The 18,109-nt window shown below is 47.9% G+C and overlaps 1 protein-coding gene across 1 annotated transcript in view; it reads left to right on the top strand.

Annotated features, from left to right (window-relative positions):
• Positions 1–17,612, top strand: part of DNTT (DNA nucleotidylexotransferase) — a 30,348-nt gene extending 12,736 nt beyond the window's left edge. Inside the window, exons 4-11 of the mRNA XM_049646465.1 lie at positions 1,390–1,560; positions 1,869–1,940; positions 3,131–3,254; positions 5,116–5,248; positions 6,307–6,415; positions 10,820–11,065; positions 15,238–15,321; positions 17,197–17,612. Coding sequence (XP_049502422.1) covers positions 1,390–1,560; positions 1,869–1,940; positions 3,131–3,254; positions 5,116–5,248; positions 6,307–6,415; positions 10,820–11,065; positions 15,238–15,321; positions 17,197–17,283 — 1,026 coding nt within the window. The 3' untranslated portion in view covers positions 17,284–17,612. The remainder of the gene's footprint in view (positions 1–1,389; positions 1,561–1,868; positions 1,941–3,130; positions 3,255–5,115; positions 5,249–6,306; positions 6,416–10,819; positions 11,066–15,237; positions 15,322–17,196) is intronic.
• Positions 17,613–18,109: the final 497 nt, after the last annotated feature.

Below are 18,109 nucleotides of genomic sequence, written 5' to 3' on the forward strand. Positions count from 1 at the left end.
ATTTTAGAGACAGAGAGAGAGCATGAATGGGGGAAGGTCAGAGAGAGAGGGAGAGACGCAGCATCTGAAACAGGCTTCAGGCTCTGAGCTGTCAGCACAGAGCCCGACTCGGGGCTCGAACTCACGGATCGCGAGATCGTGACCTGAGCCGAAGTCGGTCGCCCAACCGACTGAGCCACCCAGGCGCCCCCATGGATCTGCAAATTCAATTGTGTAATTTTCTGAATATCTAGGAAAATTACCCCCCACATTCACTCGCTCCCCCCCACCCCCGGCCTGATCTCTGGTTCTTATTTCAGTCCAGAATGGATCTACTTCTGTTGTAGACATGGACAAATACAATCAGAAATATATTTGTATTGTTTAGAGATGGTAAATTACTATTTGATGAGAATTGTCACTTTGGGGCACAACACTTGTGAAAGGCAAATATTTGGAAAAACCAAATACTGTAATTAGTCCAAAACACAGTAAGAGCAAGTTACAAAGAAACAGCACTAATGCATAAACAGCCTTTGCTGGGTAACCAGGCAAGTGAGAGACAGCAGGCCTGGATTCTCACCTCTCTGATCTTAACTAGCTCGGGCAAGTCAGTTCCTCTCTCTGAGCCTCGGTTTTCTCACCCGTTCAACTAGAAATTAGCCAGATTGTCTCCAAAGCCCCACCCAGGCCTGAAGTTTGGCAGTTGCGTTTCAAATGACCCTCACAGGTCCACAGCTGCTCGTTCTCCAGCCTAGAGAAAGTAGTCAGGTTGTTAAAACATGTGGTAGTGTACCAACTACAAAACTTCTCATTTCGAGACCTCCAGCCCCACATCTGCCAGGAAGAACAGGAAACTGCAGTACTGGGCACGGAAGCATGATGCCACACAGCTGTAGCTACTTCCTCCTCTGCTAGAAATGCAAATGCGCCCTACCTGAAACAACCCGCCTTGGGTCCGTGTCCTGTGATCACGCCCCTTTGTTGCCATGTTAAGTGCTGACTGTGTTTTACATACAAGCCGAGAGATGAAGGTGCCCAGTGATCCAGGCAGAGCCCTGGACACACGCTGGTGGGGAAGCCTGCAAGGAAAGAGGGCAGGGTCATGCTGAGCAATGACGAGTGGGGGTGCAGTGAGCATGCGATCAGGTTTTGGTTGAATCGCTCCTGAATATCTAATGGCAGCAAACTCAAAGTCTCCTTACGAAGCACTCTGTGACCCGTCTTTTCAGTTCAGCTCCTCTCATAGCAAGGGAGGGGTGCAAAGACATGGGAGACCCCATCCCACCCTTCGAGGAGACTGTCAGGAGGTATTTCAACACTCAAGAAGAGCAACAGCTGTTTGCAAGTGACTACTAGCTCAGGGGCTCGGAACAGGCCGTGTTTGGCTCACCTGGTTTTGTTCTTCAGGACGCCTTCGAGGTGCTGGCTGAAAACTATGAGTTTAAAGAAAATGAAGTCTCCTCTGCGACATTTATGAGAGCAGCTTCTGTGCTTAAATCTCTGCCATTCACAATCATCAGTATGAAGGACACAGAAGGAATTCCCTGCCTGGGGGACAAAGTGAAGTGTGTCATAGAGGTAAGGGTGAAATGTGATTTGTCCTGCTTCCTAATAGGAGGCAGGAGGGGGAAGGGAATGCAGTTAATATACAGATGTGGGATAGACAGACAGACAGATAGATAGATGTTATATAATGTCTATGGAAGGGGCAGGGAGACGGGAGAGAGAGAATCTCAAGCAGGCTCCGTACTACCAGTGCAGAGCCCGATGTGGGGCTCCGTCCCACAAACCGTGAGATCGTGATCTGAGCTGAAATCAAGAGTCGGGTGCTTAACAGACGGAGCCACGTCAAGTGCCCCTAACAATTTTTTCAACTATCCATGCAGGAAATTATTGAAGATGGAGAAAGTTCTGAAGTTAAAGCTGTGTTAAATGATGAACGATATCAGTCCTTCAAAGTAAGTAATTTTACAGGTGTTGGCTGAAAATGGTTTTTCAGTTAACCCCATTACTTAATGTAGGTGGTTTGTCAGCTTGGGCTGCCATAACAAAATGCCACAGACTGGGTGAGTTAAACAACAAATATTTATTTTCTTACAGTTCTGGAGACTGGAAGTTCGAGATCAGGGTGCCAGCATGGTCGGGTTGTGGTTAGGGCTCTCTTCCTGGCACCTTTTCAATGTGCCTTCACATGACGCACAGAGAGAGAGCACAACTCCCATGGTGCCTCTTCTTAGTAAGGCACAAACCCCATCATGAGGGCCCTACAGTCATGACCTCATCTAAACCTAATTCCCTCCAAAAGCCTCATCTCCAAACACCATCACAGTGGGGGTTAGGGCTTCAACATATGAGTGGAAGGGGGCACGATGAGTCCATAATAGTGGTCTAGGAAGCAGAGGCCAAAATAAATACGGGTGCACGAGCGTATTGCCATGCTGTGGTGAGATCTTCTAGGATCTTCTAGGATCTGTCACTCATGGGCACAAATAGCACTGGGACACTGGGAGCATGGGACAAAACAAACCTGCTCTTAAGGAGCAAACCTGTGTTGGAAGCTCCCCACTGTGTCCTTCTCTACTTCGAGGCAGGGCTTGGTTCCCCCCAGTGTTCCCCACCTTGGAGTTCAGGGTGGCAGAGATTTCTGCCCGTCCCTTTGGTTCCGGAGTGATGCAAAGGCCTAAAAGCTGGTTGTGGGCAGGAGCCCAGGCTTGGAGGGCAGACAGCCTGGATTTGAGTTTGGGCTGTGCTGCTTACCAGCTGGGTGACAGCAGAGAATTCATACAACCTACATGAGCATCCCTCTTAAAACCGCAGAGCATGAGTGTGCGTAAGGGACCCCTGGCCAAGGGGAGTACCTGGTAGGGAAAGCTGTGGTCACACGTGGACGGAACAGGCAAAGGGTGGTCAGATTACACGGAAGCCTATGCAGATGCCAGCCACTGTAATACCATAGGTCAGGAAAGGACCCCCCTGAAACAAAAAGCTCTGTAAAAAGTTACCATCACCCACCCACTTGTCATATTCAGGAGAAACGGGGTCAGAAGTATGCTTACACTGTTTTCCTAATCCCTTGACCTTGAAAAGTGTCACTTCATTATCATAATGGTCATGTCAGAAACTAAAGGCATGCCTTTCCCTGTTTCAGCTCTTTACTTCTGTGTTTGGAGTGGGATTGAAGACATCTGAGAAATGGTTCAGGATGGGTTTCCGAACTCTGAGTAAAATAAAGTCAGACAAAACCCTGAAGTTCACACAAATGCAGAAAGCAGGTAAATTGTCTCTCCTACGGATCTCCTGATGTTGCCATGGGCTGGCCAGGTTGCGGTAGGGCTCTGAGTTAGCTGAACTTCAAGTCCAGTCTCAGTGAGCTGGGTACCTTGTTCGTCCTCTTTTTTGCACTATGGTTAAAAGCACAAGCTTTTGGAATCAGACAGACTTGGATCCAAATCCTGGCTCCAACATTCTGTGGCTGCAAGATCTCGAGCAAGCTTGTTCAAGTCTTTGATCCTAAGTTACTTCATCTATAAAAGGGAGGTAACACTGGTAGTTAATGAGGAATAAATCAAATAACGTAGGCAAAGTCCTTACCACCTTGCGTGGCATAAGCAAAGACGCTTTGCATAGCGGCTGTTGTCATTCCTGCATCCAGATGTCAAACAGGGTTGTGCTGTTGATCTACTTCGTACTGAACTGGCTCTAGATGTTTGGGTCCTGACTGTCTCCTGTGGGTGAAAGGAGGAGTGGAGGAGTCATGGGCACGAAAGAGACATGAAGGTTGAGGAGTCAAAAATATTTCAACGAACTAGAGTCATTGCTGGAATAAATGTGGATCTGCTTTAGAAACTGTCAGATACCAGGAAATAGAAGGGAAAGTATGAAAATCTAGACACAGGGCTGACCTACCCGCTCCTGACCGACCAGCCGGAGAAGAGAACACTGTGTTGAGACAGGCAGCTGACAGCCCGGTAGGACCTCCCGCAGGTTGAAGGTGGTGGCTTGGACGCTTCCATTTATGGGGGGGCTCTGGTAAAATGAATTTGGCATTAATTGGCATGAATGAAGAAATGCCAATAAGGGGTCAAAAATTGTACACGTTTTAAACATTTATTTTTAACATGCAATATAATTTTTAACATGCAATATAATTATAACAATATAATTGGGATTCGAAAGAGCAAGACGCATCCAGCAGTGTTGGCTGTAGCCAACTTGCTGTACATGCATCCCTGGTACTTACTTATCTTAGGACTGGAAGCTGATACCTTTTTCCGATCACCTTCTTCCAATTCCCCTTCCGCCCGCACTGGCCTCTGATAACCACAGATCTGATTTCTCTTCTATGAGTTTTTGTCTTTAGATTTCACACATAAGTGACGTCATACAGTATTTGTCTTTCTTGGACGTATTTCACTTAACGTAAAGCCCTCAGGGTCCATCCATGTTGTTGCAAATGGCAGGATATCCTCATTTTAGTGGCTGAATAACCCTCCTATTTCCATGCGCGTGCACACACACACACACACACGCACACACACACTACAATTTCTTTATCCACTGACGGACACTTAGGTTGTTTCCATGTCTTGGCTATTGTGAATAATGTTGCTATGAACATGGCGGTGTGTATATTCCTTTGACGGTGTTTTCATTTCCTTCAGATGTATTCCCAGAAGCAGGATCGCTGGATCACACAGTAGTTCTATTTTTAATTTTTAGAAGAAGCTCCCTCCTTGGGTCTGTGGGAATAACCAAGTCATTATAGCAAGTAGGCCTGAGCTTCCATCGTAAATCTTTATGCATGATCTGTAAACAATTATAGGGCACAGTTTATGAAGAAGGCTGGTTCTTCAATAAGGAGCTATATTTGAACAGCTTGGTTTCTAGAGGGATATGAAATATAGTCTCTTTCTTAGTCAGGAAATTGTAAGACTCTTACAAGTCAGAAAGCGAAGAGTCATCATTACCATGAAAAATTCACAACCAAGAGAGTAGAGATTTCCCATCTCTGTGGAAACAGTTTGTTGATGCCTGTGGTCATGTTTACTCTATTTGGGGGCGGAATCACCTCCCACAGAGGGCTGGTCATCTCACGTGTCACTCTCTCCATTGACCTGTCCAATGGCCCCTCAGGATTCCTCTATTATGAAGACCTCGTCAGCTGTGTGACCAGGGCAGAAGCAGAGGCAGTCGGTGTGCTGGTTAAAGAGGCCGTCTGGGCGTTTCTGCCTGATGCCTTCGTCACCATGACAGGAGGATTCCGGAGGTAGATAACGAGGGCTGCTTTTGCCTCCCCTGCTCTAACACCTTCAGTGGCTCCCCACCTTCAGAAGTTCAGTTCAGTTTTAAGCACGGCACAAAGGCCTTTGGTGATCTGGTGACAGCCTCTCTCGGTGGCCTCATCTTCTGTAGCTCGGGTTTCCACTTCAGCAACCCCAAATGGCTTGTCTTTCTTTGCACACATGGAGCTATTTCACGCTTCTGTGACTTGCCCAGTCAGACCCTTCCGTGTTTGCACTGGCTTTCCTCAAATTGTCACCTGGCCGACTTTTCCTCATCTTTTATGACTCAGTTCAGGTGCCATGCTCAGCCAGGCACCCCTCCTCAGTGCTACCTGTCAAGTAATTTGTTTGTATGCATGCTTTCCTCACACAGTTTGTAGAAATTAGTCCTCTGTGAGAACCCGGTGCCTGGCACAATGTAGGTGCTCAAGAAATACTGGCTGAGTCGATGAATGAATGAACTCTTCACAGAGATGTGTGCAGTTGTTGGATGTTGAGGCCTCCTTTTCGGAAAGAAATTCCTTCCTTCCCACCCCTTCCTCCAGGTCTCCCTGTGGCCCTCTTACCTGTTAGCTATTGGCCATCTTGGCAAGCCAAGTTTGAAGTGAGGGAGCAAGCGGGAGAGGAAGATCAAATCTAAGAAAATGCCTTCAGTCAATACCATGATTTGGAGAGCCCTCTCTCGTATTGTGTGCATGCAGCTCTCGGTTCTGGTCACCGGTTCTGATCTGCTAGTCTGTGTGCACATGTGGGGGTGGGTATGCACATGTGAGTATGCAGAAGAGATCACTTCCTGTGTTATTTTTACCCACACATATATAATCATATACGTACTATGTGTGACTTTTTCTATGTCATAAATTTATCTTGCAAGGAGTAGAGTTGTCCCATCAAGGATATTTTGTTTAAAAAAAAATATCACGAGCATTTTGTGTTGCAAACGTTGAGCACAGGGCATAGAAACAAAAGTGAGTTGTAAAAATTGAGAGCTAAAAATCTAATTGATTTCCATTCTATACTTTTTTTTTTTTTTTTTGGTCAGGGGTAAGAAGATTGGGCACGATGTTGATTTTTTAATTACCAGCCCCGGATCAACAGACGAAGAAGGGGAAGAACTTTTACCTAAAGTGATAAACTTATGGCAAAGGAAGGTAAGAAGAAGGATCACAGGTAGATGTTTGGACACCCAAACATTACATTAATACCGTTGAATTTTGCACACTATGTATCTCGTCTTTGTGTCATGACCACATACTGGATTCTCAGCGATTTGCAACAGCTTACACATGCCACATAACACACGATAAGACTTACTCGCCTGGGGTCCTAGAGTCTGTGTTGTGAATATTTATCTTATTTATACACACCTGTCCTGTGTCCAGGGAGCGAGGGCTGTAGGTCTCGGTGTCCGACAGGAGGAAGTGTTACCGCCCCTAAATGAATGGGGCCCATGTGCCCTACAGACCTGGGAGGTGTGAGATGGGTGGTAGCAGGCTTAGGGGTGGGGCGGGACCACGGGGACTGGGATACTATCAGCCAGGAGATGTCGCTCCTGCCTTGAACTCTCTGCGGGTCAACAACCACCTTGACTTTGTGCTGAGATGGGAAGAAGGAAACCAACGAGGACCAGCTGGGCTCAGAAGCCCCCACCCACTGCGGAGATCAGATTCGCCTCGGGCTACCTATTGCCCAGCAGAGGAAGCTGCCAGAGCTGCCTGCAGGGCCCCGACCCGCGCCCCACTCCAGGAAGAGCTCCACTTCCCAAAGGGCCCAGAGGGAGCCACCCCAGGGACCTGTGGGCCTGGCCGGCGAGGATGCTGGGGCTAGTGTTTTTCTGGCACAGCTTCATCCTTCCTGAGTGATCTAGCCTCTGCTGCCCGTGGGCCAACCTTCATGATACGCCAGAGGGAGAGAAACCTCAGATAAAGTGAAAATGAGATCGGGGAACACACGATCCTGGAGCCAGGGGCACCAGAAGTGCGGACCCAACATTGGAACCAGATCCAGATTCACCTGTGAGGCCATCCCAAGCCCCCTCTGTCCTTCTCAGGAGGGTGGACCCCGGGACTGCCAGGGGCCCTGAGAGTGAACCTCATTGGCCAAGCCAAGGGAAGGCAGGACAGGGAAGAGTCAGCCCCACCTACACGGGCCCCTCGGCTCGGCTCAAGCAGGAAAGGTAGATGGTTCTCACGGATAGACAGAACAATTCATGGGCCTGCTAGCCAAGGAGCCAAGGCCGGGGTGGGGACAGCAAGACCTGGGGCCCTGTGAGGGTGGGCCTGTTTGACCTTGGTGTTTAGGCACCGCGCTCCCCAGGCTCCGAGACTGTTCCAGACTAAGATGGAGATGGTGGTGTGGGACATGGAGACAAGGACCCTTCTTTCCTTTCCTCTTTCCTCAGTTTGAGGAAACCAGACCTCTGGCCTCCAAGCAGAGAGATGGGCAGGCACGGGTGGAGGCGGACATTAAGCCCCGGGGGGTTTTATATGGGACTTTAAAAGCACAACCCTGCAGCTTACTGGCTGCATGACCTGGGCCGCTTTGCTTAATCTTTCGCCTATAAAACAGGGATAGCAAGGCTGTCTCGCTTCATTAACGGAGAGGATTAACTGAGAGAATTAGATAAAGCACTTGATGCTGTGCCCGGTAATGGTAAATGCTTAATAACCAGTGGCCATCAGTGTGATGGCTCCTGCACAAATACTCACTGAGCTCTGCGGGAGAGCCGGGCCCCGTGCCAGGTGAGGGCACCCAGGAGCCAGCAGGTGCACCTGCTCCTCTTGCGGACAAACAGGACCTCAGGGAGGAGACGCCGAGTGGCAGTTGGGTGTCCCAGCTCTGCCTGAACCCCTGCAGCCCCGGACCTGCCCCCACCACCTTGGCTGTGAAGTCCTCGTGGGTAACTTCCGTTTCTACCTCGCTCCTCAGCCCTGACATTCTTACCAGAGCTCGCATTTTCCAGGTTATACAGATGATATCCCACGCAGGACAGGCATGAGCACACTCACACAGCACGCACGTGTTACGTGAGCACGACAAACGGCCCGTAGGCGTCGGTTTGAGCCGCCCATCCAGTGAACTAAACGTGAGCCTTGGAGAAGACCCCTTGGTCGGTGGAAAGAAAAGGAGGAGAGGGAGCTTGGAAATACTGATCTTTGGTGGAGGTCCCCATCTCGAAGACTCCTGCCAGCCTGAATTCTCCCTGGTCACCACAGCTCAACCCAAAGAGGGGAGGGCTCACTGGAGTGGGGTTCACCCCTGGACTAGGGTGGGGTTGACCCCTGGTGGGTGGGACCTTGCTCGGGGCCGCTCACTGTTCACCAGGCTACATCCTCAGTTCCTAGAAGGCTGACAGACTGAAAGTATTAATACTTTAGAAGAGAGAACATATTCACTCCCACTGCAAAACAGACTTGACTTTGAATAGGGGATGTGGAGTCTTCCGAGAAGGGATTGGAGGAAATTGAAACAGAAGCGTGGATGGATCCTGGCTGTCAGAAAGGGAGAGGGCCTCACCCTCCAGCCTTGCCACCCTCCCTCTCTGTTGGGCGAGCCTAATACTAAACGTGGGGTGATGGTGCCTCCTTCTTTGTGAGAGGCAAAGCCGAGGGCTAAGCACTTCTCTCCCACCCCGTGTCATGTACCTGAGAGTCAAGTGCTCAGTCCCCGGGGGAGGAAGGGAGGGAGGAACAGGGGAAGATCCTCCCTCCTGGTCAAGAGGAGTCCCTTCGTTTCCAGTAAGAAGAAAAGAACATGCTGATAGGAAGTTTAGTCAGCTTGTGCTTATCGATGGCAGAGCCCAAAACTTTGAAGGAGTTTTCAAAGAAGAGAGAAGTCACTCAAAGGGAAATGGGGACCAACAAGGAAAGAAACGGGAGAAGACAGAGATGTCCCACAAACAGCCCAGGCCAGACGGCAGGAGGCAGAGTATCAGGGGTTGTGTGGGTTGTGTGTGTGCGTTGAGAACTGTGCCCCTGCTGCAGAAGGTGTCTGAATATGCAGACAGGAGCTTTTTATTCAAGGCATGCATTCCCAAACACCTCGCAAGATCCAAAGCAAAACCCTACAAAATGGCCCATTGTCTATGACCAGCCAATGTCACCACCATGTGGCGATAGGGTAAACACAGCTTTTTAGGAAGACAGCTTTGTGGATTTTGGAGGGAGGTGGGTGTTATTGCAGATTTAACTTCAGGGAAAGACTTGTTAATATTTTAATAGCTCACTTTTCAAAGGTACGTGATTCAAGTTTACAAGGAAGTCTGCTACGTTGTACTCATTTTTGTAAGTTTCATTAAAAAGCAGAATTGTTTTCTTGAGCTGGTTATTAGACTATTCTATAGCAATACTTGACCTCTCACCAAAAGGGTCTTCTCGACATCAGTGCTCCCCTCCCCCCCTTCAGAAGGTGTGTGTTTTCCTAATACCTTTCCTGGGGGGGGGGGGGTTGCTGAAGGGCTAGAGTTCCCTCTTTTGAGATCAGCAAAAGGAAAAGTTATCAAAGTCCGGTTGAATTGAACAATATCTCCCGGAGGGCTACAGAGGGAATGCAGAGCATTCCTAATAACAAAATTAACTGAACCAAAGTGCTCAGAGTGTGGTCCCTGGACCAGCAGCATCAGCATCTCCCGGGAACTTGCTAGAAATGCAAATCCTCACCCTTTCTCCTTCCACTGAATCACTCTGGGGAGAGGCCCCCACAAACTGCTGTGACAAACTTTCCAAATGCTTCTGATGATAAAGTTGGAGACCGGCTGACCTGAGGAATGTCTGATAACAGATCACCTACCCGCAGAGCTATGACTGAATTATTGTGAGGTTTTTTGCTTTGTTAGTTGTCACTCAAGATTTAGCAGTTGATTACACGTTTCTTTCTCTCCCTGCCCCACATCTGCCCTGTGCTATGAGGAGTTCCCACGGAGCAGACAAATTGGAGGGTCGCTGAGCACATCTTCGAATCTCTTCTTCTCGTTCTGACTCAGCATCACTGGGGGAGATATGTGTCACTAACTGTATCCCAGTCCCCAAGGCGGACCCAGTGACAATCTTAAAATGCAACCTAGAGGTAGTGACTCGTCCTGCCCAAAAGCGGGGCTGAGCCTCCGGCCACAACCCTTTGGGCCAAATAAACCAGGTCATCTATATAATATAGAGGGACACTGACTCAGAGCAGTGTCCCTGCATAAAAACAGCATAAAACTGCATAAAACAGCAGGGATTTTGTTCATGATTGATTTGTTCTCAAAGCGGTAAGGCAAGTTTCTGAGCCCTGACTTGTGATTCGGAAGTAAGGAGAAGGATTCTCAGGCAGCTTTGCCATGAAGTGGCCTTGGCCTCTCTAACTGCTAAGTTCCTCTGCTACATAGGCTAATACACCCACTTCCTGGCTTCCTCTCCCAGGGTTACCAGGTGGGCTTGCATGGCAAGGGCACAACATGCCCACCTTCTGCTCAAATCTGTAAAGCTTCTGCTAAGAGCAGTCATTAACAGCCCAGTATCAAATTGCAGACCTTGTCCACCGGGGACTCTTCCTGATGTCTTTCTGTTTGCTTTCAGGAATTACTTTTATACTACGACCTTGTGGAGTCGACATTTGAAAAGCTAAAGTTGCCTAGCAGGAAGGTGGATGCTTTAGATCATTTTCAAAAGTGCTTTCTGATTTTAAAATTGCACCATCAGAGAGTGGACAGTGGCAAGTGTAGCCAGCAGGAAGGGAAGACCTGGAAGGCCATCCGTGTGGACCTGGTCATGTGCCCCTACGAGCGCCGTGCCTTTGCCCTGCTGGGCTGGACTGGCTCGCGGGTAAGTGCTACACAGATCCAAAAGAAGTAGGCTGGGTCCACCAGGGCCCAGGAGAGAGACAACGGCAGTGGGACCAGGGAGACAGGGAGGAGTGCCCAGAAACCTCCAAATCTGGGCATTCTACCTGCACGAGGTCAGTGACACAGATTAATTTAGAGCAGTTGTTATTCTCAGTGTGGTCCCAGGCTGGCAGCATCAGATCACCTGGGGGCAGGTTAAACACACAAACTCTCCACCCACCCCCCCAAGACCTCCTGAATCAGAAACTCCGGGGGTGGAGCCCAGCAATCTGCTTTCGAAAAAAGCCCGGCAGGTATTTCAGGCAGGCATTTCGGATGTAGCTGGAGAGGGAGGACCACTGAAGCAGAGAAAGCAGCAAGGTGGCTGAGGACACAGGTTTGGCTTTTCCGGGACCTGTCAGGGGCCTCTGTTCTGCGCCTCATTGGCTGGGGGTCTCAGAGCTCCCTATGCCCTTGAAGACTTAGCTTTCCCGCCAAGAAAGTGAGGGCAAGGACTCTGTCACCTCCCTGGGCTGCAGGGGTGGGTGAGATGAAGCCGGCAAAGCCCCCAGTGCCACGCCGGCACGTGATGGGTGCTGGCCAAGAGGCGGTTCTCCCTCCCCTCCAGTCACATTCACAGCGAGGGTGCCCAGGATTCGAATCTCATTAGCACGAGCTTCCCCCCACCACCCCTGGTGTAGTAAGCACTGCCCGCTTTCATCAGTGTCCCCAGGCAGCTAGCTGTTGGCTTGAGTCTTTAGCTGTTACTTGACTCTTTAGAGGGTTTTATATGGATGAACGACATGACACAAATTAGTTGTCCTCAACCTTGAGTTAAATGTCTGGCGTCTTTGCTTGAGGCTGCAACTATTTCAGCAGAGGGTCTCGGCCCTAGAATTCCTCACCCTCATCAAAAAATGTTGACTGACATTTTTCATTCATAAAAGTTGGAAAACCTGATGAAACAATCTATCATAAATGCAGCTTGTTTGACAGACGAGAATCTTTGGGAGCGCAGAGTCTGATGAGACCGGGGAGAGTTCCAAAAACAAGTCCGAAGTTATACAAGATCGGGCCAGTTAGGTATCACTGGCAGAAACGGTGGCCTTTTACCCATTTTGTTTGAAGACAGGCATGTTTTCAGCACATTTTAGTCTCTTCTCTCGGAGTTCTTGGAAATTGCTTCTATGGGTTCTGCAGGCGCTGATAGAACACTCAGCGTTTTGCTGACTGACTTTAAACTAGTTCACCTCTTTGAGCCCCCACCGCCCCATCTCTATTGTGGATAATAGTGGTGCCCACCTCTTATTGTTGCCATTTGGGTTAAAGGAGAGGCTGCGTGCTCAGCATGTGGTAGCTACTTGTGTGACTATCTTCACGCCCTACCTATGTAACCACTGAATATGGTGTGTTTTGTCTCCGGGGGGATACCTGTTGGTGGGTGACCAGGATTAGATTTAGTCTAAAGTTTTGTAGGTGAAAAATTCGACTTCACCTTTTTACCCAAATATTTCAGGGCCCGGGAAGTGTTCTCAAGACAATTCAAGTCATCTATTAATCTCACCTCAATTTGGGGCCTACATTCCCCTATAGGAAATGGTGCCCTCTAGAGTTCTGCAGTGCACAACTTGCACAACTGTATGCAGCAGCCGTTGGCCAACTTCTGAGGTCGATTGTGACCGATGATACAGTCAGACTGTAGTACCAATGCCCCTGCCCAGTGTTCAGCTTCCTTCATTTGAAACATAAGACATCATCCTTGTCATGCCTATTTCGCAGGGTCATTGTGAGAAACTAAAGAGGGTTTAAAGCAGAAGGCTTTAAACTTGGGTAAAGTGCCTGAGTCTGGGTCCCAGCTCTATCATAGGTTGTGTGGCCTCGGGTGAATGACTTAGGCTCTCTGGGCATCCTTTCTTCACCTGAAAAATGGACTAACAACAGCCCCACCTCACAGGATTGTAATGAGCATTAAATGAGACAATGCCCTCATCTCAGCACAACTTCGAGTACAACTATGTACATAAAACTGTTCTCCTTGAGGGGTGCCCGGGTGGCTCAGTCGGTTAAGCGTCTGACTTCGGCTTAGGTCATGATCTCACAGTTCGTGGGTTTGAGCCCCGCATCGGGCTCTGTGCTGACAGCTCAGAGCCTGGAGCCTGCTTCGGATTCTGTCTGTCTCTCTCTGCTCCTTCCCCAGTCGTGCTTCCCCCTCCTCAAAAATAAACACCAAAAAAATTTAAAAATTAAAAAAATATAAACATTTTAAAAAGTCTAATAAAAACAACTGTTTTCTTTGAGGTAATTAAAGAGTCTTTTAGACTCTTCCAGAAGCTGTTAAATGTCAGCGGTAATAGAGCAGATCAAAAAATTAATATAAAGCAAGAAGTGAGCCCAGTGCCTGCACAAGGTGAGCTCTACGTAAATATTAAGAAGGATGTCGTTGCCTGTTTCTGGCCTCGCCTGGTACAGCTGAGCGATCCCCCTATAACATAAGTCAGATCAGGTCCCTCCGCAGCTCAAAACCTTGCAGAGACTCCCCCATTGAACTCAGAGTAAACGTGGGGTCCTGCCTGGCTCATGAGACCCTGCTCGATCTTCCCACCTCCTTATCCCTCTGAACTCCTCTCCTACTGCTCTCTCCCTAAACAGGCCAGGCTCGCTCCATGCTAAGGCTGTGTTCTAGCTGTTCGTCTGCCTGGACGGCTCTCCCCCCAGAGTCCACTTGGCTGACACCCGGTCCAATTCCTTGCTCAAACCCCTACCTTCTAAATGAGGCCTGCTCTGTATACAACAGTTACCTTTCCTCATACCGTACCGTTTATTTATTCCATTATTGTGCCTTGTCTGTGTCCCCTGCTCGAAGGCAAGCCCCACCAGGGCAGACATGTTCACTGTTGTATCCCAAGCACACAGGACACACACGGCACACAGTAGGTGCTCAGTAAATACTTGAGTAAATATTGTTACTCTCCAAATAAAAGACATCATTATCATTTCTTGCAGTCTATGGGGAAACGTTCTCAGGTTTCAGCAGAGGAGTCCAGGAATATATCTTTCACCACATAGAGCTGGGGAGCCAAGGGCAGCCTCTCACTGCCCCCCTCATCCCCATCCTCTCCAGCCTTTCCCAACACCCTGGGAGCAGCCATCGCTCTAAGTGCTGGGGAGTAGGGTGGGAAGAGAATGTCCCAGGGCTGGCAGGAGGCATAGTGCCAAGCGACGCTCCCATATTTTCACAGTCCAACAGCTACTGTACCCAGAACCTGCTACACCCCGATTTGTCCACAACCCTGGCTCCCCCTCTGCCACATTAATAAAACTTCTGTTTGGAGAGCCTGTTTTCTTACACAGCGGGCCGTGTTGGGAGAGGTCCCAGCCCCAGCCGGCTTTCCGAAACTAGGAAACGGCTCCTCGCCGCTAGAGGGCGCGATTATCCCATACTTTCCTCCGCGTCTCACGAGGAAAGATCAACGTTTCTAGATCTGTGCTTCACCTCAACAGCAGCTTTATTCACTGTCCTCTATCTTAGCCTTCAGTTTTCACCCCCTGCAGCCTCAGAGCCCACCCTCGATCGTAGGACATGCTATTCTGGGACAGGTGGCTCAAACCGTGAGTTTTACAGACTCTCATCCAAGAGGCTGTTAGAGCCAGAAGGGACCCTACTTCTTACGTACGGACTTTCTTCATCCTCCTGTCTGACCAGTCAAGATTCAGAGAAACGGGGTGGCTTGCCAAAAGAGGCACAAATAGGGACAGAATCCAGGCTGGAGTTTGGGTCTCTTGACTCCTCAGCTTCTTTTGGCATAATGATACTCCAAATAAAAAAACTATTATTTATCCAGCATTTGCTTTGGGACCAGGTATTATCCTGGACACAATCCTCACAGCATTTATTTATTCACTCAACAAACACTTGCTGTCCATCTTCTGTGTGCCAGGCACTATTAGAGAAGGGAATATGGTTATGAACCAAGCCAGCCAGGCTCCTGTTTTCAAGGAGCTTGCATTCTAATGTGCCGTCACAGAGCTTTGCCCTCGGAGAGAAAATTGCTTTCAGAACGTTCACTGGAGGTAAATAGGTGTTTCATTATAGGGACTTAGATATCTCTAAACGCGTAATACTGAAGACATTCTAAACTTACTAGTAATTTATTTTAATTATATCTCGTCCAGCAGTTTGAGAGAGACCTCCGGCGGTATGCCACGCATGAGCGGAAGATGATCCTGGATAACCATGCTTTATACGACAAGACCAAGGTAGAGTTGTCTCCCCAAGATGGGCTGCTCTGATCCTCATCCCTATGGCTGGCTCCCTGAGCACTTTTCCTGAACTGATGTCTGCCCTGAGTGTCCTGTTCCCACAGATCACACAGTTGAGGGCAGCTGGAAAGATCCTGATGGGAGCACGGTCCCCACCTGGCCCAGAATATACCTCAAGGGCTTTGGGCTCCAAGATGATGAGCTTGTTGGGTCTTTAGAACCAGTCCAGCGTGAACATTAATTGTGTTTGATATATCTTTGGTATTTGGAGTGAATAAGTCCAAAGAAAACCAAGGATTCCCCAAATTACAAAAACCACTCAAGTACCCCTTAAATGCGTGGGCAGTTGCATTTTGAGTGACCACTTGGGTCATTAATGAGAGCATACTGCAAGAGGGAGAGCCACAGAACTGCCCTGAGATGTAGATGAGCGGTCAGTGAGGCTCCCTCACCAGCTGTGTAACTCACTTGGTGTGCTGCACTTGGCACTGGTCAGGATCCAAATTCGTGCCTCGGCAAAAGGATAAATTACTGCATGAATTATGAGGAGTTAAATATTCATCTGTTAAATCTACATGCCAAGGTCTGCTGTTCTCCCAGGGGTCAAGGACATTAAACTAAGCTCTTAGGGGAATAAGACATAAAATAACCAGAAGTTATCTTTACCCTCTAAGAGCTCACAGCCTAAATGCGCTGTATTTGGTTAGAGCTGTCTCAGTTACAGGTGTCAAAAACCCAGTCCAAGGTGGCATAGCAAAAAAAGTATACTTGGCTTATATACTGAAGCATCTGGGGGTAATACTGACTTCAGGTATGTCTGTATCCCGGTGCTGATTGCAGGTTTTCCTCAGTGTTGGTTTCAACCTCAGGCATGGTTTTCCCATGATTCCCATCCATCCAACTTAACAGAGAAGAGCCTCTTTCCTGATAGTTCTAGCAAGAGTCCTAGTTGATGTTCATTGGCCAGGCCTGGGTCATGTGCCCATCCCTTATGGCTCTGATTGGCCAGGCTTTGATCGTGTGGCCCTCCTTGGAGATGGAATTAGCCCCACCTGATCCTCACAGACTGAGAGTAGGGAAGGGTGGTTTCTCAGAGGAAAATCAAGGTACTGCTGTCAGAGGAAAGGGCCATAGATGTCAAGCATGTGAGTGGAGGCAGAGTCACATAACACAGCGTAGGAATGCTTACAAATTAACACATACTAAATAGTTTAACATAACTGAGTGCGTCTTAAGGGTCCAACACTGTGCTATAGGCAAGAAGGGGATGAGGGAGAAGTGGTGCTTGGTCTAAAAGAGATCATGGGGTGGGGGCGGGCAGGCGAGGAAGGTCAGAAGGAGAACCCAACATATACAAGTATCCCATAATTGCCTCTCGTTACTTGGAGCAGGAGTACATAATTCTGGCTGCCCATGAGACTTACCCAGAGCCTTTACAAAGACTGGTGACAGGACCTCTCCTGAGATTCTGATTTCATTGAACTGGGGTGTCGTTCAGGCTTCAAAGCTTTTGGGGGTTTTTGTTGTTGTTAAGTTCCTTTAGGTGGTTCTAATGAACAACTGTGGTTAAGAACTACAGACCCATTGGAAAAATACCAAATGCCTTTAGCTAAATATGTAAGGCCGTCATAATTTTGTTAATTTATCAGATACCATGTTTTGGGGGCAGGAAAATAATAAAATTACAGAAGCCAGTCAATATTTAAAAAAAAGAGAAGTCAGTTCAGATGATTTTTTATACTCAGAAGCAGGGAATTATGTTTTGGTAATAACCCACTCTGCCAAGACAATTTACAAAGTAAAACTTTCACTATGTCAGGATCAAGATGTTTAAAAATATCTGAATGCACATATTTCTTTTTATGCTTTCAGAAAATATTTCTCAAAGCAGAAAGTGAAGAAGAAATTTTTGCACATCTGGGATTGGATTACATTGAACCATGGGAAAGAAATGCCTAAAAAAAGTTGTCAACTTTTTTTCAGTTTTTTTTTTCGGGTTAAATAAATTATGCTTCATATTATAGTAAAGATGCCTTAAGAAAATATGAGACTCTTTAAGCCTTATTGAAATGCAGATTGCTTTTAGAAATAGTTTTGGAAACATGATAAGGCACCGCCACCTGGTAATGGGTTAGGGTCTAATAGGCCGTTTGTATGACTGTTGCTTAGATTTCACAATGCATTTTTCCATAGAAATGTTGTAATTCGTGGCTCATTTCCAGCATAGCTTGTCGAAGCCCATAGTGTAGCTGAAATACTATATATTTGCAATAAAAATAGGAGGAATCAAGACGGTGGAGTCTTCTTTTTCACTCAAACACTATAAAATATTCTAAACAAAAATGTGACAAAATGAAAGAGTGAAGAGTTTAAGATTTATCTTGAGGAGAGAAGATTCTGGAGGGGGTTCTGGGTCCCTTCTGGAGGAGGGGGTACTAACTCACTTTGCTCAAGCCATTGTCTGCTCCTTCTCTCAACCATGGAGCTGCTTCCCTGGGCACCCAGCACAAGGCCACACACGAGATGTATTCCCACTGCTTTCATTCAGAAGTACAACTTCTTAAACGTCAAAGGAATACATCCCCTATTTTCTATCTCTGAGTCTCTCTCTGGATCTTAGTGGCCCTTTTCCTCTCAGGGAGATACTCTTTCTTGGTCTTTTCATCTTGGGACACTCCCCAGGTAAGAGAGGCAGCTTTGAAAGCACATGTTGGCATTGGCAGTAACTGGGTTTGTAGAACCTGTTCTTAGTTATTTGAAGAAGAGGGTCATGTTTCTGAGCAAT

Source organism: Panthera uncia, chromosome D2 (genome assembly GCF_023721935.1).
Source record: "Panthera uncia isolate 11264 chromosome D2, Puncia_PCG_1.0, whole genome shotgun sequence".
Classification (NCBI taxonomy): Eukaryota; Metazoa; Chordata; class Mammalia; order Carnivora; family Felidae; genus Panthera; species Panthera uncia.